Source organism: Tamandua tetradactyla, chromosome 24 (assembly GCF_023851605.1).
Source record: "Tamandua tetradactyla isolate mTamTet1 chromosome 24, mTamTet1.pri, whole genome shotgun sequence".
Taxonomy (NCBI): domain Eukaryota; kingdom Metazoa; phylum Chordata; class Mammalia; order Pilosa; family Myrmecophagidae; genus Tamandua; species Tamandua tetradactyla.
The window spans coordinates 24,467,765-24,493,004 of NC_135350.1; the positions used below are offsets into that span (position 1 = coordinate 24,467,765).

Consider the following 25,240-nt stretch of genomic DNA (forward strand, 5'->3'; position numbering starts at 1 on the left):
ATTTCAGAGATGTTAAAATTAGTGGGGTGGGGGTAGTCCATCTCAGAATCAAAGAAATGCAGTTATTGCTCATGTTTTTAATTCTGTTGGTGACCTCAGAGCCTTTGTATCTGTTTCTCTTTAGCTTATTTTGTTTTAAGCAAAGAGAAAAACTAAAAGCTTTGCTTAGCTTTTAGTTGAGAAGGCAGAAATCTCTCAACTTTTTTTATTATGTTTTCCTAACAAAAAATTAACAGTATTTGTGTCTAACAGCTATATATATTAGCATGCTGTGTACCTACTAAAACAAAATAGAAATTCTAAATGAGAAAATTATGTTTATATATACATATATATTTATGTATACATGTGTCTGTGTGTGTATAATTTCTATTAGTTCATTCTTGACCATGGGTATTGTTCTAATTGGTATACCTCACTTGAAGAAATGGTATTGAAAAGATTATCAGTACACAATACTGATAATCTTTGAAGCCAGTAACTTTCCTCTATTCCTACACCAACAGCAGTATTATTAATGAATAAATACAAACAAATCAGTCTGAGTATATAGGAATGCATGCCATAATTTGAAAACCACATTTGGAAATTAGAAATCTCATTATTAATTCTTTGAGGACATAGTGGTGTTTAGAGATCTTGAAAAGTTATAATCTTCCTTTTTTGCCACTCAAGGGGAAGAAAGAAATCAGCAATATTTTCGAAGTTAACTACTGTCTATTAAAGTCATCAAGATAGGAGATCGTGTTAAAATGAAAAATAGCACTTCCAAAATTAAGATTCTGCTGAACTTCCTAGTTGTACTTACCTATAAATTTGGCTGCAAATGGTGAGGAATAAAAAGATTTTATTCAGGCCCAGAATTATTGGTTTATTTTAACCATTTATTTTCAAAAGTTAAATGAATACCTATTGAGCACAAGAAACTGAGGCACTATAAGAAACTAGGAGAAATGTAAAACATGATCCCCCAGCCTTCTAGATCTTCTGGTCTTATTGGGGAAACAAATTATTATGCACAAGTATTAGTCATTCTTTGTAATGTATAATAGCATTCAAGAGAATATCATGCATGAGAAGGTAAAATTTGAAGTGGATATTGTAGGGAAACAAGATTTAAATAGCTAATATAATGAGAAATAAGAATTCCAGAACCAGTGTGGGAAAGTAAAAGTCATGTTGATGAAAGTGTGAGGTAATCAGTTTGGCTGGAGTAGAGGATTTCACATTAGAATGTGTTCAAAAGTAAAATAATATCATGTTAGTGCCATATTAAAGGCTGTCACCTTTATCATTGTCTGCAGTGTTGCATCACTAAAGATTTTTTGAATAAATGTATATATGCAATGTTGTAGAAGGTTTATTGGCAGTTATTACATGGCTATTGATGTACTCTTGCTGAACAGAAATGATCTGAATCATGAATTCAAAAAGTGTATATGCAAAAGTCATTATTCAGGAAGAAAAGATATATCACAAGTAAGGAGAGAGCAGTCAAACATGATTCCTGGCTGGTAAAATCAGGGTACTTTTAATAGGGATCAGAAGAAACAAGTTATTGGAGAGGTTTTTAACAGCTACTGAGTTGAGCTAACAGCAAGACATTTATATATAAAATACCCATCACCCAGTAAACACAGAATGTGAAGCTAGAACTCACAGGAAAGATGCAGATTTAGGACTCCTGTTCTCAGGACATTGAAAAGTAAAGAACTTGGTAGAGGAACCAAAGGCAATCTTGGGAATCGCCATCATCCAAAAAGTTAGGAGAGTGGGTAGAGATCTGATACAAGTCGTGCAGTGTCCCCACAGCTAAGAAATCCAGGAGTTCAAGGTAAAGGAAATGGTCTTCGATGTTCCAATAGTAACTGTCACGTTCATGTATAATGTTAGGAAGGAGGAATTCTGTAACATTTGGGAGCTGTGTAGTTTACAATTTTATATTCTACGGAATAACTAGGAAGTAAGTATTCAACTCCTTTCACCATCTTGAGCTAGAGTTCATTCCTAATGCACTCTTGCTTTTAGAGACAGTCCTAAGCAAGGTCCCGTTGCATTTTCCAAGATACACTACCCTGTTTTGAATAAATGAGATCAGAAATAATCTGCAACTAAAGCCATGGACTTCAATTTCAGGAGGTTTTAAGATCCACTAAAGCAGTAGTTCTCAACTAGTTTGCAACTCTGGCCCCCAGGGGATTTAAAAAGGGATGGGTAGGTAGAGTGGCTACTAGCATAGTAAATATCGGCCAGAGATGCTGCTAAATATCCTACAATGTGCAGGGCAGTCCTCTACAACAAAGAATTATCTGTCCCAAAACGTCAATAGTGCTAGGATTGAAAATCCGTAGGCCAAAGTGATTGGAGAGGTTGCCCCCTCTTGCCATACTTTCTAAATCTCCTACCACCTATTGTAGGCGTTAGCTAAATGTGCAAACAAGCAAGGCAAATAAACATTATAAGCAATCCTTAGAAGACAAGCTTATCAAGAGCTATGAAAGAAGGTATCTGCATACGTTTTTAAAAAGTAGAGGTTTGGGGTGCACATGTGCTCTGAGAGCGCCAGAATACCCATGGCTCTTCGATTCAATATAGAAAAGGCCTTGAGCACAGAACATGTAGGCTGGCCCCGACAGGAAAGCCAGAAAAAAAAAAAAAACGAAAACTGGGAAACAGGGTTCCGAACGCTACCGACCTGGACTTTTAATAACCGACAAGCTGTACCAGCTTGTAACCCTTTACCCTCAAATTTCTTCAACCGCAAGAAAAGGTTTTTAAGATAACAGATCTGAAAAACTATTGAAATTCATGCACCCTCTCTACATAAAAATGTCTTCTTGCACAAAACCTTGCATGCATTTTTCTGGGGGCTCTGGGGTCCTCGGATCCTTTGGGGTCCTACAGAGTCGTCCATGCGTCAGAAGAAGATCTTTTGATCCAGGTCAGGGACACATGCGCAAAAAGAGGCGGCGGCGGGACCAAGATGGCCGGGGCGGTGCCAAGCGGCGCGGGGCGGGACGCAAAACGGCAGTGATGCACTTGTAGTTTCTCAGCCCTGCCCGGAAATCCTGGGTCACCGGCGTCGGGCGCGTAGGAAGTGCTTCCTGGGGCGCTGATGCGGTCACCAATCATGTGACCACAGCTTGTTGAGGGACTTGTCTTAGAAGCTGTTCCTGAAGTGACAGCAGGGAAATCCTGGGCAGCCCCGGAAACAGAAGTTCAGGTAACTAACGCCTGATTGCCCGATCTCCAGGCCTGGGCCAGGAGGTGGTGCGAAGGAAGAAATGGAAAAGAAGGGTGTATGCCCCTTTCCCTCCCCTTTGGGCTTAGATCCTTTGGGTGGAGTGGGCTGAGGTAACTCACGCCATCTACCCGCCTGGGTCTCGGAGAACTCCGACTTCCCTTCGGTTTCGCCAGTCCGAGCCTCAGATCCACGGAGTCTGGCCTACCCTTAACGAGGGATGATCCTATTTATTTGATTGGGGATGGTGGGGAGAGGAAACCTTGAGGGGAGAGTCACCAGGGGTTTCTCTTTCAGGAGTGGAGATTGATCCTGCGGGAGAAAGGGGTTCGTCATGGCGGATGTGAGTTGTCACCCTCACACATGGTGGGAAGTTTGGAGGAGGCTACTGAGCGGGGAGAAGTAGAGCTTCCAAGTAGAAAGTTTTTGTTTGTTTGTTTTAGGCCCCCCACCCCACCCACCCCACCCCCTGGTTAATTATTTCCCCTAGGATCTGGATTGGGAGACTAAAGTGAATTTGCGGTGTCTTAAGTTTCTTTCTCAAATGACGGTGGAGAAGACTAAGGTGCTTGAGGTTGAGAAAATTATATAGTTCCCATTCCCCAATCCTGTGGGCATAAAAAAGGCTCTATATATTTACCATTTAAATTTCTAAATGATGGTCTGCTGCCTTTCCCATAAATATGTGGTCAGTAGGACATGTGCTCTGAATTATTTTTTCCAGTAAGAGATACAGTGTCTCACTAGGTTCATTGTAGACATTTGAGATGATTTCTAAGCTGTCCCCTTTTTAGCACAGCAGTTAAACCCAAATTCTAAGTTTAGGGAACTTAATTGTACTCGTTAATGGAAAGATGTGGAAATTATTGCAACTATTACTAATATTTATATTTTATGTCCTATTGTCTTGCTTACATATATGCTGGGTATTCTTCTAAACATTGAATATATACTAATTCATTTAATTCTTACAACAGCTCTTATGAGGAAGGCACTATTATTATCCCTGTCTCAAGAGGAGATGAGACAAGAAGAGGTACAGGAAGAGTAACTTCCTCCAAGTAACTTGCTACTAAGTTTGGATTCAAAATGGGAACCCAGACAGTCTGGGGCCAGAGTCCATGCTCTTAACTACCATACTAAATGGTCATTCTAAGTTAATACAAATCTGATTTTTCTTTTTAGGTTTCTATGCCTTTAGCACCCCTTTTGAGGTGTCTTCCATTAATTATTTTTTCCTCTTTTTTTTTCTTTTAATATGGAACGCTTCACGAATTTGCATGTCATCCTTGCACAGGGGCCATGCTAATCTTCTCTGTACCGTTCCAATTTTAGTATATGTGCCGCAGAAGCAAGCACTGTTTTCCATAAATTTTTGAAAACTTATTTATTAACCCTAAAGCATAATCAGATCATGTCTATGGAGCATCTCCTTGCAAAGGTTGCTGTGAGAAGATTTGTGGATCAAATAAAAATGATTAAGGTCTAATTTCTCTCCTAAGTGTTTTTACTGTTAAAGAAGTAGAGTTGGCAAATGGTCATGAATATTCATAGTTGTGATTGTGTGAAAATTCAGAGGAGGGAGGAATGGATTGCATCTGGTTTGCGTTTATTAGGAACACCTATGTGGAGTATTTGGTAGTTGACGTTAGCTCTAAATAATAAGTGGAATCTTTTTTGAAAAGTGAGGTTGAAAGGAAGACAAATCTATTAAAGTAAACAGCATAAGCAAAATCAAGAAGATAGGAAGGAAGATGTGTGTATGTAGGAAATGTGAGTGGTTCAGTTTAGCTGGAGTATATGAGGAAGGAAGTGGTGGAAGGCAGGACTGTCAAATTAGATCCAGATCATGTTACAGAGCTCCTCGAGTGTCTAAAGAATTAAACAGTGGTGAATCAGTCAAACATTAATTCTCAACCTTTGCTGCACAGGGAATCAACTGGGGAGCACTCCAACACAGACATCAGTATTTTTTAAAGCTCCCCAAGTTATTTCCATAGCCAGGGTTTAGAACTACTGCAATAAAGGCTTTTGAAAAGAAGAATAATATGATTGGCATGATGTACAACTGTATGGGGTAGAAAAAGATATGAAACCAGGATATCTGTTGGGAGGCTAGTGCAAGTCATAAATAATAAAAACCTGAACTGTAGTGTCACTGAGAAGGAAAGGAAGAGATCGGTTTTGAAAATTCAACTTGACAAGTACTCTACGTTTGTGAGTGTACAGTTAAATATTATCCTTGGTTTCAAATTTGAATAACCTGGAGATTAATAGTGCCTATAGTGGAAACAGTAAGAGAGGAAATCGGGAAATCTGGATTTCGGGATGGGAGGGTGCCATGTAGAGTTCAGTTTGTGTCTGTTAATGTGTTTTCAAGATGAGAGGAGGTAAGCTGGTAGAAATAGTATGCAATAAAATGAACATTCAGGTTTGCAGAATTGTGAAGGGCTAGAGGTTCAAAAGAACATATAGCTGATTCATTTATGTAGCGGTCATAATTGATACGTGGATTATTGATGAAATTCCCCAGATGAGAGAGTATAATCAGACAAAATACTCTTCTATTTCCTTAGTCCTAATTATGTTCCATACTGAACACTTAACATATGTTGTCAATGATCTTTTATCATGTGAGGAAACTGAGTTTTCAGAGAACTTGATCAACTCACCTAGGGTCATCAAAGTGATGTCAGAAATTCTCTCTGTGGACATTTATAGGCATTTATAATATATTCTCGAGTGGACACAATAACCGCAACAGGGTGCAAAATAGTATGAAAAGTTTGCTCTAATTTTATAGCTAATAATTTAATTGTGTTTCCTATTTCCAGATTTACTAACCACTTTAAATTGCATCTTCTCAATAATAACAATTATAAAGCAGGGACTGTGAATATCTCTCCTTTATAGATAATGAAACTGAGGCTTAGACGAAAAGTTTAGTTAATTTGCTCCAAGTCACACAACTAGTAAGAATCAAAATGAAAAAGATTGATCTGATCAAAAAAATACAAGCAAGAAAGATTATGAATGATGACTTAAGGTCCCTAAATTGTAGATAGGATGGTATCTAGAGAACCAGTAGAAGGCATGTTATTAAATTTGATTTTTTTTATATTCTCTTTTAGGACCTAAAACGGTTCCTGTATAAAAAATTACCAAGGTAAAAATTTTTTAATTTCTTATTGAATTAAGTTCTGCATAACATATATTAATTTTATATAGTATTTCATACCTATTTATTTTAGACTGGTATCATTATATATATATATTTTGCTATTAATTAGCACTTTCAAATACCTAACAGTTACATTAGGCATCACAAATGGTATCCACAAATGGGTTTGCAGTTAAGTAATTTGAGGCCTAGAGAAGTAAGGTAACTTGTCTGAGGTTAAACAGCTAATAGATACTGGAGGGCTAGAACTCATATTCCTTGACACATTAGGGTTCTCTCAGATATACTTTGATAGCATTTTTTTTTAATATTTTAATGTTTTTTTGTTGTAAAATATAGCATATATACAAAGCACAGAAGGAAAGCAATAATTTTCAAAGCATGCTTCAACCAGTAGTTACAGAGCAGATCCCAGAGTTTATCGTGGGCTACTATTCCACTATCTCATGTATTTCTTCCTAGCTGATCCAAAACACTGGAGACTAGAAGGAATATTAATATAGTGATTCAGCAGCCATACTTGTTTGTTAAATCCTGTTTTCTCTGTTATATATCCTTCTTCCTTTTTGATCTTTCTCCCAGTCTATACAGATCTTTAGGCAATGTCTGTTGTGACTTTTTCATATTGAGAAGCAATGTAAAGAATAGGGGATGTAATTAATTGATAATCTTGGAGAAGCTGGTCTTTAAGGATTTACCTGACCCTGTGGGTCTTTAAGGATTTACCTGACCCTGTTTCAAACTTACTGCTTGAAACCTTTATAGAGTCTCAGTTCGAGCCCTAGGTATCCTTTTTTTTTTTTTTTTAACTTTTTTTATTGTGTTGTATAACATATATACAAAGCAAAGAAATAAAAAAGCGATAGTTTTCAAAGCACTCTTCAACAAGTAGTTGCAATCCCAGTTTGTCTTGAGCTTGTTACTTATATAGTTATAAGTAACTATATAGTTCTTTACGAAGTGACTTGTGGGCTAGAGAGTTAGCAGTGAAGTGTGTACTTTACACAGTTGCCCAGTCAGTATATCGTGCTTAGTGTTATTGGTGAAATGTTATTATTTTTTATTTTATTAAATATGATAACTAAATATGTCCGTATCAGAACTTTGCAAAACAAGAGCTGTGTTTATCTTTCCTTCTTAGTAGTTTAGCATATTGAAAGGATGCTAAACAGGGAAACAACACACTGATGAAACAGAAGCATAATTGGCACTTAAAGGTCTTAGAAGTTTAATACCTATTTTGAGTCTTAAAGAAACAACAGTAACATTGGATCCAGTGTTCTTATATTGTAAAACCATCTGTAAGATGCTAGTTGTTCACTTGGAGAGCTAATAAAGTCATAAATGACTAGAATTACAAAGTCTGTGATCATAGGTAACAAAATCGTTTCAGACAGTGAGAGTCTCACTTTAACAATTATGTGCGCTCTGAAAATCATAGTATGTGACACTGGGTATGGTGAAGCTGCTAATAGGTACCAGTTGAGAGTGATCCCAAATGCATTAGTTTTATTACTTAGTAGCTCTCATGTTGACCACCCCCCCCAAAAAAAATCAGTCAAAAAGTAAGTGCTAGTTTCTTTGAATTCTGACTTTTTTTTCAATCAATGGAAAAAAATCAGGTAGTAGTGCTCATCCAGGAGATAAATTCAGTAAAGGATATTTATAAAAACATAATGAAAATCTTTCTATAATGGAAGGAGAGAGAATAGTACCACCTGTTTTTCTGTTGAAAAAAAATTTTCATGACTGAGGCTAATTTAATTCATCGTATTCATGACTTTCTTTTTCTTGTATGCTATGCATTCGGGGTCACATTTCATTTTTTTCTATGTGAATATCCCATTATTGCAGCACCATTTTTTGAACATTTTTAGGGGAGTGCCTGGGCTGGGAATTGAACCTGTGTCTCCTGCATGGAAGACAAAAATTCTACCACTGAACTACCCATGTCCCCCCCTCATAATTGTTTCTTGAAAGCAGGCTTACCGCATCTCAGTAGCTGAAAGAGTGAAGAAATAATGTAACTTGTAAAGAAAAATAGTTGAATATGTGCCTTATTCTGTTCATTACGATGAGGAGTAGGCATCTTTTCTATGCTTTGGTAAATCATCATATTCCTTTCTAAGTTTAGATCAGCCTCCAATATTTTATCTTTGTGCTTTCAGTGTTGTGAACTATCTATCTCTGAGATGTGTTACTAGGTGGATATAAAGGTCAGGGAAGCTTCCGAGCTATGAATCCAACCGTGATTCTTACTCTTGTGCTGTATCTGATGCCTCTCAGCAACCAAATCAACCAGATAGAGACATTAATGAAATATGTGTTTCTGTGCATGTTTGAATTCTCTCTTAAATATCATTCTTGAAATTGTATTTTAAAATCTAGTTGTGATTCAGAGCAGTCTTAGGCTTTAATAATTACAACTTTTTGTATTTTAAAAGAACCAAATATTTTATCATTGTATATAAATAAAGCCGAGTATGGTGTCTTTGATGCTGACGTAACATTTATTCTTAAAATAAAAATGGTTGTTTTAGTAAGCTTAAGGTTTTAATTTCTCCAGAGTATTTTATAAAGCTTAATTTATTCCTTCTAAAAATTAGTGTACCTATTAATACATCGCAGTTACTTTCAATTACTGTAAAATCTAGTCATTACTCTTTGCCCACTGTGTATAGAATTGGAAACACCTTTTATATTTCCAACATAATTTCCTTAAGTGGTACTTTGTATATAAAAAATTTTTCTACTTTCTTGGGGTTTTATCTCTTTGGAAATCTGTTAAAAAGAAAGTCATTTTATTTCTACCTTCTCTTTTGGTACAATAGTTGAAATTTGAATTAATTACCATGGAAATGAGAAAAGAGGAAACTACCAGTGGTAGCACAAATTTTTCAAAACACTTCTCCTTTAATCTTTTTTTAATTTGCTTGCATTTTCAATTACTTCTATAAATTTACCAAAGAACATGGAGTGAGAAACTTCGTAACCTGCCCCTTCAACCACACAGTTGCCCTCTCAGAGGTACTTAGTGTTACTTTCAGAGACATTTTATGCACATATATATAAGCACACATATTTACATACATGGGTATATATTCATGCCTATACATTTCGTTATGCGAATTGTTACTTCTTGTGCACGCTTCAAAAACATGTACTTTTTTCACTTAACCATGTAACTTTGAGACCAGTCCTTCCAGTACCTAAAGAGTTTATTCATTCTCTTTTTGACCGCAGGGTTTTCCATTGTATATATGTTTCGTGGTTTATTTGACTTGTCCTTGTTAATGGACAGTTAGGTTTCCAGTCTTTTCCTATTTCAGGTGATCTTGCCGTTGATTTCCTGGCACATAGATGATTTGTGTTTGTGTAGATATTTGGAGGATAACTTAGAAGAACACATTTCTTTTATGTATTAATATTATAAAATGTGTTTTAACCCATAGGTTATTTCACATTTGAATGTTAATGGGAAATAATACCAGAAAATATTTAAACACTTTTTATCATTTGTATTTTTAATGTGAGGAAGATAAATGATTTTGTTTGTAACAGTTCTCCCCTCAAACTTTAATAACACCTCTCTGACTTTAAAATTTTTAACAATGGAATTTTTTTAAATTTAATTTCTGTATCTTAACATTAGGTTAATGTGAATATTCCTAAATTAAACATTAACACAGTAAGTAATGGGTAATCTGGGCCATCGTAGTAGCATTGAACATATTTCTGAGTTGCAGTTTACAGTTATTACATATAGTTTTAGGACTGTCAGTTTTGTGTAAATGCCAAAAGCTTGAGGATGTTTCCCCATTGTAATTTTTAACAACTTATTTTTGTGCTGTAAAATATATATTACTTAACTGCTCATTTCATAGGGATCCTCACTAATATCTTAGTATTTTCACTACAGTGATAAATTGTCACATTGATGTTAGTTAATAATAACCATTGAATGTTAGCTACATACCAGCCTTACACTTTACATGCTTTATTTTATTTAAATTTCACAAAAAATAAGTAAGTAGAATATTCCCATTTTTAGATTGTTAAACTCAGGCTTAGAGAGGATTTTGTAATTGGCCTAAAGTTTAGCATAAATAGTAAGTACAGTATGGACTGGAACCCAAGTCTTTCTGACTTCAAAGCTATGCTTTCAACTATTCTTTTTCCTGTTTCTTAGGTAGATGTGGCTGGAAGGATTGCTGTGTGACATTTTTCTATCTACTCTGTTTCATTGGACTAAAATGATCTCTCCTCCTCTCTTACTCAGCACCATAACATCTCACTGAAAAATCACTTCCACAGGAAATCCTCTGACCCACCTGTCTACATCAACCCCTTTTTTTTATAGGTTCTCATTCATATCCCCATATACTTCTTAATTATATTTGATTGATATCTGCTCTCCTTTTATAGTATAAGCTTTGTGAATGCAGCAGTTATTTCTATATTTGCTTCTCACAGTATGACAGGTAGAAGTGCCACAAATACTGGAGACGTGATTTTAGAATGAATGAGAGAAAATTTTCTCTCTTTTTTTGGCCACTATAAGCCATTTCTGATAGCCTTTGATACTTTTTATAAACCAGGAAATACATTAGCAATTTTAAAGGAGAACCAGCTATGTTTCAGGTCCTCATTAACTAACTATGAATGTGTAAAGATTACAAATGTATTGGTAATACACATTCACTCACTTTCTGGAAGTGTTTTGGCAGGCATTATAGGAGTTTTGGTTATCAATAATTGAGTTCCTATGGTTTTTCAGGCTGTAAATGAAAATTGCAGTTACTACTCTGAGGTACATATTTTGAGAAAATTGAATGTTTTTATTATATTTTAACTTTTTTTCATTCTAGTGTTGAAGGACTCCATGCTATTGTTGTGTCAGATAGAGATGGAGTACCTGTTATTAAAGGTAAAACTGAACACTTAAGTGCAAATATTGTGTTTGCTTTTGTCTAAAAATGTGTGATTTTTCCTTTGAGTAGTACAGAAGGCAAGCATATAAAACCCATTTTAGTAAATCCAGGACATGGTCTCTTGTTTCTGGGGAAGTGTTTGCTTTTGTATGTTGAAAGTTACATTGCAATCTATAATTTATTGCATGTCATGCATATCCTGCTAATATCTAAAGTTTAAGCATGGATTTCTCATAGGCCCAGTTTTCCATTAATGACATCTATATAAATCTCAGTGATGAGACTGTGTATGCAGCTGGATGTATTTTATACATGCCAGAGACACACTCCACATACATTTGAATCATCGTATTAATTGTTTAGTTTACTCTTTCTTGATTTCCTCCTTCCTCAATGGAAATATGATTTTTTTTTAATATTTGTAACCATAATTACTTTAGTTATTCAGAATCTAACAAGAATTTTTGGTCTTATTTCCAGTTTTTTTAGTGGATATAGTATCACAGAGTCAATTAGTATGAATTCTGTTAATTTTTAGTATTTCTATGCTGAGGTATGATCAGTTATATTGGGAGACTGTAATAGCTATACCAAAGAAAGAATAAATAGTGTTTTGCACACTTGGTTTACAATTTATTTTCCACGTGGGATTATCATGTCAGATAATTTTAGACGTTAGAATTGAAAGGAAGTTTAGAAGTCACCTAATTAAGTTCTTTCATTTTATAGATAAGATGGTCAAGTGCAAAGAGTGTACATTGCCATTCCAGAGTTTCACATGAGTTGGTGTTTAGATCCAATCACCTCATGATAGCATTGTGGTCTAGTGTGCACTCATCATAAAAAACAGGTGGTTCTGGGCAAGACACTTGACTTTTCTTATTTCTGTAACAAGAGCTTTAAACAACATAATCTCAGAGATTTTCCAGCTCTCTTACTCTGAGAAAGGTAAAGCCTTGAGCTCTGCACTTATTGGTCCATCTAATTCCATTCAATCCTTTCAGTAAATTCTCAAGAGAAATTTAAAAGTGATAACCAGCTGTAGGATTATTAATATCTATGAGAAATATTAATAAGGGTTTCATAAGAGCAGATGTTTTAGAGCTTTTTTCATGGTTTTATTTTAGCATGGCTCTCAGTTAACCAGAACATTCAGTTTATTAAATGTCTTTATTAATCTGTTTTAAACTAGACATTAAGAAAATATGAACATTTACTATTAATTCTTTTAAAAATAGGAAAAGAATGTAAGAGAGCATTTCTTCCCTTAGTTATTATGGTCACTAAATTTCTGATTGAGCAATTTTCTCCACCTAAATTGATGATACCCAATTAATGATATGATTTTTAATACTTTAAAACAACTCCTATACTTGATTTTTTATGGTTATGAAAAAAAAGTGCTGTAAGTCCTCTACCTATCATATCCTCTGTATAATTTTTACTTAAATCATTTATTTTTTTAGTGGCCAATGATAATGCCCCAGAGCATGCTTTAAGACCTGGTTTCTTATCTACTTTTGCCCTTGCAACAGACCAAGGAAGCAAACTTGGGCTTTCAAAAAATAAAAGTATTATCTGTTACTATAACACCTATCAGGTAAGTTCATAATTACTGAATGGATTGCTGATTTCAGTCATCATTGTTATGCCTTTTATATAAAATAGCTTGTGTTACAGTTCTAAATTTTAATTTTTGAGGGGAAGGGATTTTAGGTTCTTAGCCTTCAAATTGGTTATGTTAAACTGTGGTAATTTTCTTCACATTTTACAGCAGGAATAATTAATGTGGAAAAGTAGTTAAGAATTAATAATAAAGAATATGTTATCCTAAAAAGGGTAAGTCAGGTCACTGTTACTTCCAGTAGATGGTGCCCTTAGCTAAACAACTGTATTTCTTAAATGATAAAGGTTTTTTTGATAGGTAAAATTTTTCCCTTGAAAATCAAATGATTAGTTATTTGTATTTGTTATTGCTGCTAATCCCTTTTTTGACTTGAAATGTATATATATTTAGTGAGGTTACTTGTGTAGAAGAAATTAATTGTTGCATGTCTCTTGATCTCTAGCTACACTTTTTCTTTAGAATAGATTAATCCCTTCTGCTTTAGAGTAGTCTTTCCGAGAGTTTCATGTACCATTGATGATATACAAGTGAATTTTTTTGTTTTAAAAGCTGTGTATTTTATTGGATATTAGGGGAAAAAATGACACATCTGACCTTTAATTTCACAGATATTTGATTAGATTGAAGCTAAATTTGAAGTTAACTTAAAGAAAACTGTACAGTTATTACAGAGGTACATATGAGGAAAAAAAAATCATGATGATTTAGTATAACTACTAAAAAACTAAGAAATAGTCCTTTGAGTCTTTTAATTATCACATATTTATTGAGTCCGTACAATGTAGCTGACACTCTGCTGAGCTTTAAATGAAAAAAAGATGACGATGACACAGTCTCACCTTAAAAAGATTCCAGGCTAAGTAATGTTAATGTCTGAAGAGATAATCAGTGATTGTTTGGAAATACTTTCAGCCCTTTCGTATTTCTTGATGTAATACCATGATCTTGGGCTAGAATCTTACATGTTCACTGTTTTAAAAATTTTTAAAGATTGAGATATTTCATTTGCATTATACTGCCTTTTCACAATCAACATATAATTTAAATTTTGTTTTCTTTTTAGGTGGTTCAATTTAATCGTTTACCTTTAGTGGTGAGTTTCATAGCCAGCAGCAATGCGAACACAGGTGGGTTTTGATTTCCTTAATTCTGGCTTTTAATTATTTTTACATTATCATAACCAAGAAGACTAATATAATGGGAATAGTGGATTTAGAGTCAGAAAACCTGAATTTGTGGCCTAACTCCACCATCATTTTTCTTGATCTTGGGAAAAGTGACAACTTCCTGAGTCAGTTTACACACCCACATAATGGAGCTAATATCTACTTTCTCCATCTTAGGGGATTGTTCTAGTTCAATTGAGACTATTTGAGAAAGTCTTGTATTTTTTTCTAAGATAGAAAAGAAAATTAAATGTTATCTTCAACTCTTGAAGCTATATCTTACTTATATTACCAAGGCTTAAGAAAACTTTTTGTTGTAGAACAAATACTCGGAAACAATACTTTATTACAGAGGACAGTAAAATCCCATTATAGCCAGTACCACCATTGGATATTTGCTTGTTTTTACTCACTTTTAGATAAAACAGTTGTTGTTATTTTGTAAAAGTATATGCTACAGAGTTGACCAATTCCTCAGCCCTCAGGAAGAATGTGGATATGGTTTTTTTTAGCCATGGTCTGTAAAACTGAATTCTCAATCACGTTCATCTTGCCTGCCATCTTCTAAGATTTAAAAAATTCTAACTTAAAATCAGTTGATCTATGCAGAATTGAACAAACCTTTGATCAGTTTATATGTTTTCTTTGATTTCTTCTTCATCTTCCTTTTGTTTTCTTAAGCCGTAGTAACATAAGTAGGCTGTAGCCTCTTTAGAATTGTTATACATCCTTTTCTGTTTTTGGTTTGTGCTTCTAAGCTATGTCACTGAAGCTGGGGGGTTTTAGAGTTGATGATGTATTAGCTCACAAACTTTTTGAAGCTATAAAATACTGTATGTGAAAAATACTTTGTAAATTACATAAGGTAGTGGTAGTGTCTATATTTTAAGTCTATTAAGCATCAGCTGTAATAGATCACCAGTCATTAACTTGCTTAAATCATCAGTTGTTCTAAATTGTGATAATATATAGAAGGATATTTTAGTTCTTAGAACTTTTCCTTAATAATTCTAGAAGTTTTTAATATTGTGCTATGAGACAGAGGAAAGAAGTTTGTTTGTTTTTTAACATAAAACAGGAGAACTGTCTAAGGTATACAGCCTTCCATTCTGGTAAACTAGAGAAAAGCTAGATCTAATTTTTAGACTAGTTTGTCTCCAAGATATGTCATTGAACTTTAGAAAATTGTAGTTTATAAAATACTTTAAAAATTTTTATATTTTATATTTTTGTATTTCATGTTCCTACACATATTTTTTTTCATTTGAAATATCCATTTATTCCTTAGGCTTTATTGAATTTAATAGCTTAAATTTCTGATCTTTCCTTTATTCAACATTGAAGTAGCTTGTCTGTCTTTTTATAATACCTTAAATGTGCTCAGGGGAAAAAGTATACCTTGTTTAGTAAAAATTAAGTGTATTTCTGAATCAATATAGGTTTTAAAACTATAAGCAGGGAGAGGAGGTCCAAGATGGTGGCTTAGTGAGGTGTGGGATTTAGTTCATCCTCCTGAACAGCTAGTAAATAGCCAAGAACAGTACAAAACAATTGCTGGGACCACATCAGTGACCAAACTCACAGCGTACAGCACTCTGGACAAGCTGGACTAGCTGCAGTCCCATCCGGAACCATGAGTCCCCCAAGCTATGGAGGCTGGCACACCTCCCACACATGCTGGTTCTTGGAGGGGAAAAGAAAGAGATTTTACTAGCAGCAAGGGGCTGAGCTCAATCAAGCTCCTGTTGTGGAATGAACAAATTCTGACTACTAAAAATATGCCCCCAGCTCAGCTGAACCTCGAGTAAAAACTGAGGTTGCTGGTTTTTGCCCTACTACAAAGAGGTCAGGGCTGAAGGAAAAGGAAAAAAAAACAAGTTTTTTTTTTTTTATATTTGACAGCACAAAATACTTGAAAGGGTCTGGACCCTGAAGGAAAGGATGGGGCACATAGGACCTGAAGATACACAGAGCATCATACGAATTCAAAGTCTTGATTGGCAAACCTGAGGAACATGGGTCCTGCTCTGAAAAGGACTTTTTTTCTTTCCTTTTTTGTGGCTCTGTTTCTATGGTTTGACTGCTCTTTGGATACAACTGCAAGGCTTCTCAGGCTCCAACTGCTCCAGGCAAGGGCAGAATTAAGCGTGTCTTAGAGCTTGTCTGGAGGCTGTGCCTTCTCCAGGAGGGGAGCGGGGCCCAACTCAGGTGGAATCCTTCCCTCAAGTGATTCAGACCCCAGGGTCTAGAAAACTGAAGGGATTAAAGCCAGCCTACAACTTCTCCTCTGTCTCAACCACACCCCCAGCAAGGAGACTCTGCTGAAGTTAAAGGTACCACATCACATTATGCTGCTGGAACCCACAGGCAGACAAGTACCACATACTGGGAAGGATAGGAAAAAGAGTCTAGAGGCTTCATAGGAAAGTCTTTCAACCTGCTGGGTCTCACCCTCAGGGGAAACTGTTACAGGTGACTCTTTCCTCTTGAGAGGAGGCCAGATTGGTATGTGAAAATCTGGGTGGGGTCTATAATACCTAAGTAGACCCTCCTAAGGAAAAAAAATAAAGGCACCATACAGGCACGGCAAGAAACGAGAAAACATGAACTGAAAAATTCTGATCTGTTAAACAAAACTGAAGCTAGAGGTCTAGAATAAGCTGAACTGAATGTCAAAGATAGGCAACAAAGTCATCCAGCAAGAAAATCCTAAGTAAAAGAAGTGAAAATAATATCCAGAATAATCTGATTAAGGAAATTAAATGCCTAGACACCAGCAAAAATAACAAATCATACTAGGAATATTGAAGATATGGCCCAGTCAAAGAAACAAACCAACAGTTCAAAGAGGTACAGGAGTTGAAACAGTAAATTCAGGATGTTTGAACAGACATGGAAAACCTCATCAAAAATCAAATCAGTACATTGAGGGAGGATATAAAGAAGGCAAGGGACAATCAAAGATAAATCAAAAGTCTGGAAAAACAAATCACAGAACTTATGGGAATGAAAGGCAGTGTACAAGAGATGGAAAAAAAAAAACAATGGAAACCTACAATTTTATATTTCAAGAGGCAGAAGATAGGATTAGTGAACTGGAGGACGGAACATCTGGAATCCTACAAGGAAAAGAAAATATAGGGAAAAGAATGGAAAAATCTGAACAGGGACTCAGGAATTGAATGACAACATGAAGTGCATGAATATATGTGTTTTGGGTGCCCCAGAAGGAGAAGAGAAGGGAAAAGGAGGAGAAAAACTAATGAAGGAAATGATCACTGAAAATTTCCCAACTCTTATGAAAGACTTAAAATTAAAGATCCAAGAAGCGCAGTATACCCCAAACAGAATACATCTGAATAGACATACTCCAAGACACTCACTAATCAGATTGTCACATGTCAAAGAGAAAGAGAGAATTTTGAAAACAGCAAGAGAAAAGCAAACCATCATATACACGGGAAGCTCAGTAAGGCTGTGCATAAATTTCTCAACAGAAACCATGGAGGTGAGAAGACACCAGTATGATATATTTAGTATACTAAAAGAAAAACTGCTAACCAAGAATTCTATATCCAGCAAAACTGTCCTTCAGAAATGATGGGTAAATTAAAGCATTTTCAGTCAAAAAAATCACTGAGAGAATTTGTGATCAAAAAACCAGATCTACAAGAAATACTAAAGGGAGCACTAGAGGCAGATAGGAAAAGACTGGAGAGAGAGGTGTGGAGCAAAGTGTAGAAATGAAGACTATCAGTAAAGGTAAAAAGAAGAAAAATTAAATATGACATAGAAAATCCAAAAGGGAAAATGGTAGAAAAAAGTACATTTAGTACAGTTATAATACTAAATGTTAATGGATTAAACTCCCCAGTCAAAAGATATAGACTGACAGAATGGATTGAAAAACAGGACCCAACTATATGCTGTCTACAGGAGATGCATTTTAGACCCAAGGATAAGCATAGGTTGAAAGTGAAAGGTTGGGAAAAGATATTTCATGCAAAAACAGAAAAGAGCAGGAGTAGCTATTCTAATATCCAACAAATTAGACTTCAAATGTAAAACAATTAAAAGAGACAAAGAAGAACGCTATGTATTAGTAAAAGGAGCAACTCAATAAGAGGACATAACAATCATAAATATTTATGCACCAAGCCACAGTGCTCCAAAATACACAACAGAAACACTGAAAAGAGAAATAGACACATCTACCATATAGTTGGAGACTTCAATTCCCCGCGCTCGTCAGTGGACAGAACATCTAGACAGAGGGTCAATAAAGAAATGGAGAAGGTGAATAATACAATAAAACTAGACTTAACAGACATTTATAGAATGTTACACCCCACAACAGCAGGATATACCTTTTTGTCAAGTGCTCATGGATGGATCTTTCTCAAGGATAGACCATACGCTGGATCACAAAGCAAGTCTCAATAAATTTAAAAAGATTGAAATCATATAAAACACTTTCTCAGGTGATAGAGGAATGAAGTTGGAAACCAATAATAGGCAGAGGGCCAGAAAATTCACAAATACATGGAGACTCAACAACACACTCTTAAACAACCAGTGGGTCAAAGGAAAAATAACAAGAAAAATCAGTAAATATCTCAAGGCAAATGAAAATGAAAAAAAAACTTATCAAAATTTATGGGATGCAGCAAAGGCAAAGCTAAGAGGGAACTTTATTGCCCTAAATGCCCATATCAAGAAAGAAGAAAGAGCAAAGATCTAGGAATTAACTGTTCACTTGGAAGAAATAGAGAAAGAACAGCAAACAAAACCCGATGCAAGCAAATGGAAACAATGAAGATTAGAGGAGAAATAAATGAAATTGAGAACATGAAAACAATTGAGAAAATCAACAAAATCAGAAAAGTTGGTTCTATGAGAAAATCAGTAAGATTGATGGACCCTTAGCAAGGTTGACAAGAAGAAGAAGAGAGAGGATGCAAATAAATAAAATGAGAAATGGAAGAGGAGACAATCTCTGACCCCACAGAAATAAAGGAGGTAATGAGAGGATACTATGAATAACTTTATGCTAATAAACTAGACAAACTAGATGAAATGGACAACTTCCTAGAAAAGCATGGACAACAACATTGACTTGAGAAGAAATAGATGACCTCAAGAAACCAATCACATGTAAAGAAATTGAATTAGTCATTAAGAAGCTCCCAAGAAAGAAAAGTCCAGGACCAGTTGGCGTCACGTGTGAATTCACCAAACACTCAAGAAAGAATTAGTACCAATCCTGCTCAGACTCTTCAAAAAAATTGAAGAGGAGGGAAGGCTACTTATCTCATTCTATGAAGCCAACATCACCCGCATACCAAAACCAGACAAAGATACTACAAGAAAAGAAATTTATAGACCAATCTCTGTAATGAATATAGATGCAGAAATCCTGAACAAAATTTTTGCAAATCAAACCCAGCAGCACATTAAAAGAATTATACACCATGACCAAGTAGAATTCAGATACACAAGGATGGTTCAACATAAGAAAATCAATTAACACAATATGCCATATCAACAAATCAAAACAGAAAAACCACATGATCATCTTGATTGATGCAGAAAAAGCATTTGACAAAATTCAACATCCTTTCTTGTTGAAAACACTTCAAAGGATAGGAATAGAAGAGAACTTCCTCAGCATGATAAAGGGAGTGTATGAAAAACCCACAGCTAACATCATCCTCAATGGGGAAAAGCTAAAAACTCTCCCCCCAAGATCAGGAACCGAGACAAGTATGTCCACTAAAGCCATTGTTGTTCAACACTCTATTGGAAGTTCTAGCCAGAGCAGTTAGACAAGAAAAAGAAATACAAGGCATCAAAATTGGAAAGGAAGAAGTAAAACTCCCACTGTTTGCAAATGATATGATACTGTATCTCAAAAACCCCGAAAAATCCACACTACTAGAGCTAATAAATGAGTACAGCAAAGTGGCAGGTTACAAGGTAACTCAAATATCTGTAGTGTTTCTATACAGTAGTAATGAGCAGCCTGAGGGGAAAATCAAGAAAAAAATTCCATTCACAATTTCAATCAAAGGAATAAAATATTTAGGAATAAATGTAACTAAAGAGGCAAAAGACCTATGCAAAGAAAACTACAAGAAGTTGCTAAAAGAAATCACAGAAGACCTAAATAAATGGAAGGGCATAGTGTGTTCATGGATTGGAAGACTAAATACAGTTATGTCAGTTTTACCTAAATTGATTTGTAGATTCAATGCAATACTAAATAAAATCCCAAAAACTTACTTTTCAGAAATAGAAAAACCAATAACCAAATTTATCTGGAAGGACAGGGTGCCTCAAATAGCTAAAAATGTTCTGAGAAAGAAAATGAAGAAAAATGAAGTCAGAAGTTTCACACTACCTCACTTTAAGGTGCATTACAAAGCTACAGTGGTCAAAATAGCATGTTACTGACATAAAGATAGATATACTGACTGTTCTAGTTTGCTAGCTGCTGGAATGCAACACACCAGAGATGGATTGGCTTTTAATAAAAGGGGATTTATTTTGTTAGTTCTTCAGAGGAAAGGCAGCTAACTTTCCACTGAGGTTCTTTCTTACGTGGAAGGCACAGGATGGTCTCTGCTGGTCTTCTCTCCAGGCTCCTGGGTTCCAACAACTTTCCCTGGGGTGACTTCTTTCTGCATCTCCAAAGGCCTGGGCTGAGCTTCGAGTGCTGAGATGAGGAATGCCCAGCTGCTTAGGCTGTGCTACATTGTGCTCTGTCATTTAAGCACCAGCCAATTAAGTCAGACGTCACTCATTGCAGCAGACACGCCTCCTAGCTGACTGCAGATGTAATTAGCAACAGATGAGGTTCACGTACTGTTGGCTTATGTCTGCAGCAACAAGACTAGGTATGCTCACCTGGCCAAGTTGACAACAGAATCTAACTAACACACTGACCAATGGACTCAAATAGAGTGTTCAGATATAGACCCTTTCATCTGTGGACAATTAATCTTTGATAAGGCAGTCAAAACAACTCACCTGGGACAGAGCATCCTGTTCAGTAAATAGTGCCTGGAGAACTGGATATCCACATGCAAAAGAATGAAAGAGGATCCATATCTCACACCCTATACAAAATTAACTCAAAATGGATCAAAGACCCAAACAATGGATCTAAGACCATAAAACTTCTAGAAGAAAATGTAGGGAAATATAAATCTTATAATAGGAGGCAGTTTCCTAGATCTTACATCCAAAGCACAAGCATTGAAGAAAGAAATAAAGGGGAACTTCTCATAATTAAACACTTTTGTGCATCAAAGAACTTTGTCAAGAAAGTAAAAAGACCACCTACACAATGGGAGACAATATTTGGAAACGATATATCAGATAACGGTCTAGTATCCAGGATATATAAAGAGATTGTTCGACTTAACAACAAAAAGACAGATAACCCAATTACAAAATGGGCAAAGAACATGAACACACACTTCTCAGAAGAAGAAATATAAATGGCCAAAAGGTACATGAAAAAATGCTCATTTTCCCTGGCTGTTATGGAAATGCAAATCAAAATCACATTGAGATATCATCTCACACCCACCAGAATGACCATTATCAGTAAAACAGAAATGACAAGTGTTGGAGAGGACTTGGAGAAAGAGGCACACTTATCCACTTTTGGTGGGCATGTCAAATGGTACAACCTCCGTGGATGGCAGTTTGGTGGGTCCTCAGGAAGCTAAGTTTAGAATTGCCATATGATTCCTCAGTACCATTGCTAGGTGTCTACTCAGAGGACATGAGGGCAAGGACACAAATGGACATTTGCACACCAGTGTTTATAGCAGCATTATTTACAATTGCCGAGAGATGGGAACAGCCATAATGTCCATCAACAGATGAGTGGCTAAAGAAGTTGTGGTATATACATATGATCGATATTATTCACCTGTAAGACAGAATAAAGTTATGAAGTATGTAGCAGCATGGATGGGCCTTGAAGAATTATGCTGAGTGAGATTAGCCAGAAACAAAAGGACAAATACTGTATGGTCTCACTGATATGAACTAACATTAATAAATGAACTTGGAGAATTTCAGTTAAGAACAGAGACCATCAGGAGATAAAAGTAGCGTAAATATTGGGTAATTGGAGCTGATGAGATACAGATTGTGCAACAGGGCTGATTGTAAAAATTCAGAAATGGATAACACAATACTACCTAATTGTAATACAATAATTTTAGAACACTGAATGAGCTGAATTTGAGAATGATAAAGGGAGGAGGTCCAGGGGCACAAATGAAATCAGAAAGAAAGATAGATGATAAAGACTGAGATGTTATTACCTAGGAACACCTAGAGTGTACAATGATAGTAACTAAATGTACAAATTAAAAAATGGTTTTGCATGAGGCAGAACAAAGAAATGTCAGTATTGTAGGTTGTTGAAAATAGATGGTAATTCATATTTAAAAACTTTATGTGTGAGACTAAAGCAAAAAATGTTCATTTGGTACAACATTAATATTTTGACTAGTGCATCTCCTAATATAACTTATATGGACAGTTTAATTGAAACCATAAGTACATGGAACCTTGAGTAGGGCATGAGATTTTGTAGGTTGTCCAGAGTGATGCCCTGATAAATCCCAGAGTGCTTTGAACAGTGAATAAAAAAGTATTTGAAAGTACCCTTGGGGGAATGGTGAGAAAAGGGGAAAATTCACCTTCCCTGTTGGAGAAGGCCTTATATTCTTGCAAGCAGTGACACCAACAAAATCATTAGGCCTATTCCCCCAGAGAACCTATTTTGTTTCTCAGATGTGACCTCTCTCTCTCTCAGCCAGTATGGCAAGTGAACTCACTGCCCTCCCCCTCTCTACATGGGACATGACTCTCAGGGGTGTAAGCCTCCCTGGCAACGTGGAACAGAAATCCTAGAATGAACTGAGACTCAGGATCAAGGGATTGAGGAAACCTTCTCGATCGAAAGGGGGAAGAGGGAATGAGATAAAATAAAGTGCAATGGCTGAGAGATTGCAAACAGAGTCGAGAGGTTATCCTGGAGGTTATTCTTACACATTATATACATATACCTTTTTAGTTTATGTTTATCAGAGTGGTTAGAGGGAAGTACCTGGAAATGTAGAGCTGTTTGTTCCAGTAGCCATGTTTCTTGAAAATGATTGTATAATGATATAGCTTTCGCAGTGTGACTGTGATTGTGAAACCTTGTTCTGATGCTCCTTTTATCTATGGTATGGACAGATGAGTAAAAATTATGAATTAAAAATAAATAAATAGGGCAGAGGTCTCATCTGCCATGGCAGAGACCCGAGTTCAATTCCTGGTGCCTGCCCGGGCAAAATAAATAAATACATACATACATATGTACGTAGTGTGGGGGAACAAATGTTAAAATAAATTGGGTACAGGGAAATACTAGTGGTCAATGAGAGGGAGGGGTAAGGGCTGTGGTATGTATGAGTTTTTTCTTTTTACTTCTTTTGCTGGAATGATGTAAATGTTCTAAGAAATGATCATGGTGATGAATATACAACTGTGTGATGATATTGTGAGACATTGATTGCACACCGAGTATGGAATGTTCATACATTAAGAATGTTCGCATTGTATGTTGATTGATTTTATCAATAAAAATTTTAAGAAAACAACTATAAGATATAAATTGAGATTTTTCCTTTTAAAACTAATAAAATTATAGTGCATATAATTCATTCAGTATCTTCTAAAGCATTAAATATTTTTCATCTGCTTTAGTAAAAGATGATGAAAATAAACCTCATAATGAATATGGATTTTCTGGTTACTTTATTTAAAATCACAGTATTCTTTTTAGTTATAGGAAATTAACTAATTGACTTTAACAAGAGGGAGTTGAAGATTTTTTCAGGGACATTTTTTCTAATTTTCTCACTTTCTTCATCTCTTTGTTTTAGGACTAATTGTCAGCCTAGAAAAGGAACTTGCTCCATTATTTGAAGAACTGAGACAAGTTGTGGAAGTTTCTTAATCTGACAATGGATTCAATATGTACCTTATCTTCATTGTATCAGACACAATATCAATCCAGCAATCTTTAGACCACAATAATACTTGTATCCATGTACTCAAGAAAGGGCCCCTTTTCCGCCTTATACTTAGAAAGACCATATAGATATAATTTCTGGACAGATTGTTATATTTCCTTGTGTAGGGTCTGTTCTTATTTAGTGAGATCTGGGGACACTACAAAAATGGTTCAGTCTATCTCAGCTCCTATGGAGTTAGTTGTCACCAAATACAAGGTTCTTGTCAGTGGATCAGAATCAAAGTGATACATTGATCCACGTGAACCATTAAGTGTACCCCCCTATTGTATAATACTCCCAAGCCTTCAGAGTGAAACAGATCCTTTTTATTGTGAATAATGAGGACATATTTTTCTTCATAGTAAGTTTTATTTCTTTTCATTGAATGTAAGGAAGATAAAATGGCTTAGCAAAAGTAATAAAATCAGTACAATCACTAACTTTCCTATGTATATATTATTTCACAATATAGACAAAGATTACTAATTATTTAATTCTACTCAGAGGCTGCTGTTCTTTACCTAAAATGCAAATTACAACTAATGGGTTCCCCCCACACACTCTGGTAACTATAGCCAATAAGTGTTTTAATATTTATTTGCTCTTTATAAATTTTAGATATAATCTAAAGTTATTGAACTCTGTTTCCTCTATTGGTATGTATATAAACATGATAATACAACCATTTTTTTCGAACCTGAATATAAATAAAATAATATTTTTAAGATATAGTTTGAGCACAATATAGGTCTTCTCTTTTTTGAGACTTTTCTTCCAGAATTTTCAAGAACATGGTTAACTTAATTCAGTCTTTCACCCTCATGAATAAACAGTGAGTGTTTCTTATAGATATGTGTGGAGACTCTTAAGCTTCAAGTGGAAATTAAACCTCATCTGTGAGCTTAATTTAATCTCCACAAAAGAGGTATCATAGCTCTAGAACATGTGATTTATATTCAGGATTGTAATCCATCGTTCAAGGTGTTGATTTCTTCCTAGATTCTTT

General features: G+C 35.4%; 1 protein-coding gene and 1 non-coding gene across 5 annotated transcripts; one reads left to right on the forward strand and one right to left on the reverse strand.

Moving 5' to 3' along the window:
- Positions 1 to 3,022: 3,022 nt before the first annotated feature.
- On the forward strand, positions 3,023 to 24,965 carry LAMTOR3 (late endosomal/lysosomal adaptor, MAPK and MTOR activator 3). 4 transcript variants are annotated; one of them, XM_077142715.1, is made up of 7 exons: positions 3,023 to 3,223; positions 3,539 to 3,584; positions 6,373 to 6,407; positions 11,291 to 11,349; positions 12,820 to 12,953; positions 14,044 to 14,107; positions 16,049 to 24,091. In XM_077142715.1, the coding sequence occupies exons 2-7, from the start codon at positions 3,576 to 3,578 to the stop codon at positions 16,060 to 16,062; spliced, it is 315 nt and encodes a 104-aa protein (XP_076998830.1). In that variant the 5' UTR covers positions 3,023 to 3,223; positions 3,539 to 3,575; the 3' UTR covers positions 16,063 to 24,091. The 4 variants fall into 4 exon arrangements, with proteins under 4 accessions (XP_076998830.1, XP_076998827.1, XP_076998828.1 ...); XM_077142712.1 differs by lacking the exon at positions 16,049 to 24,091 and adding an exon at positions 24,103 to 24,965 and having other exon boundaries at positions 3,048 to 3,223; XM_077142713.1 differs by lacking the exons at positions 3,023 to 3,223; positions 16,049 to 24,091 and adding exons at positions 3,254 to 3,354; positions 24,103 to 24,965.
- On the reverse strand, positions 4,494 to 4,600 carry LOC143668651 (U6 spliceosomal RNA). Its single transcript, XR_013168516.1, has one exon. It is a non-coding gene; the product is annotated as a U6 spliceosomal RNA (small nuclear RNA).
- Positions 24,966 to 25,240: the final 275 nt, after the last annotated feature.

Excerpts from the sequence above, each read along its gene's own strand:
- LAMTOR3 (XM_077142712.1), top strand. Across the intron at positions 6,408-11,290 it reads CTGTATAAAAAATTACCAAG|TGTTGAAGGACTCCATGCTA; the intron begins GTAAAAATTTTT and ends TTTTCATTCTAG. Across the intron at positions 11,350-12,819 it reads TGGAGTACCTGTTATTAAAG|TGGCCAATGATAATGCCCCA; the intron begins GTAAAACTGAAC and ends TTATTTTTTTAG.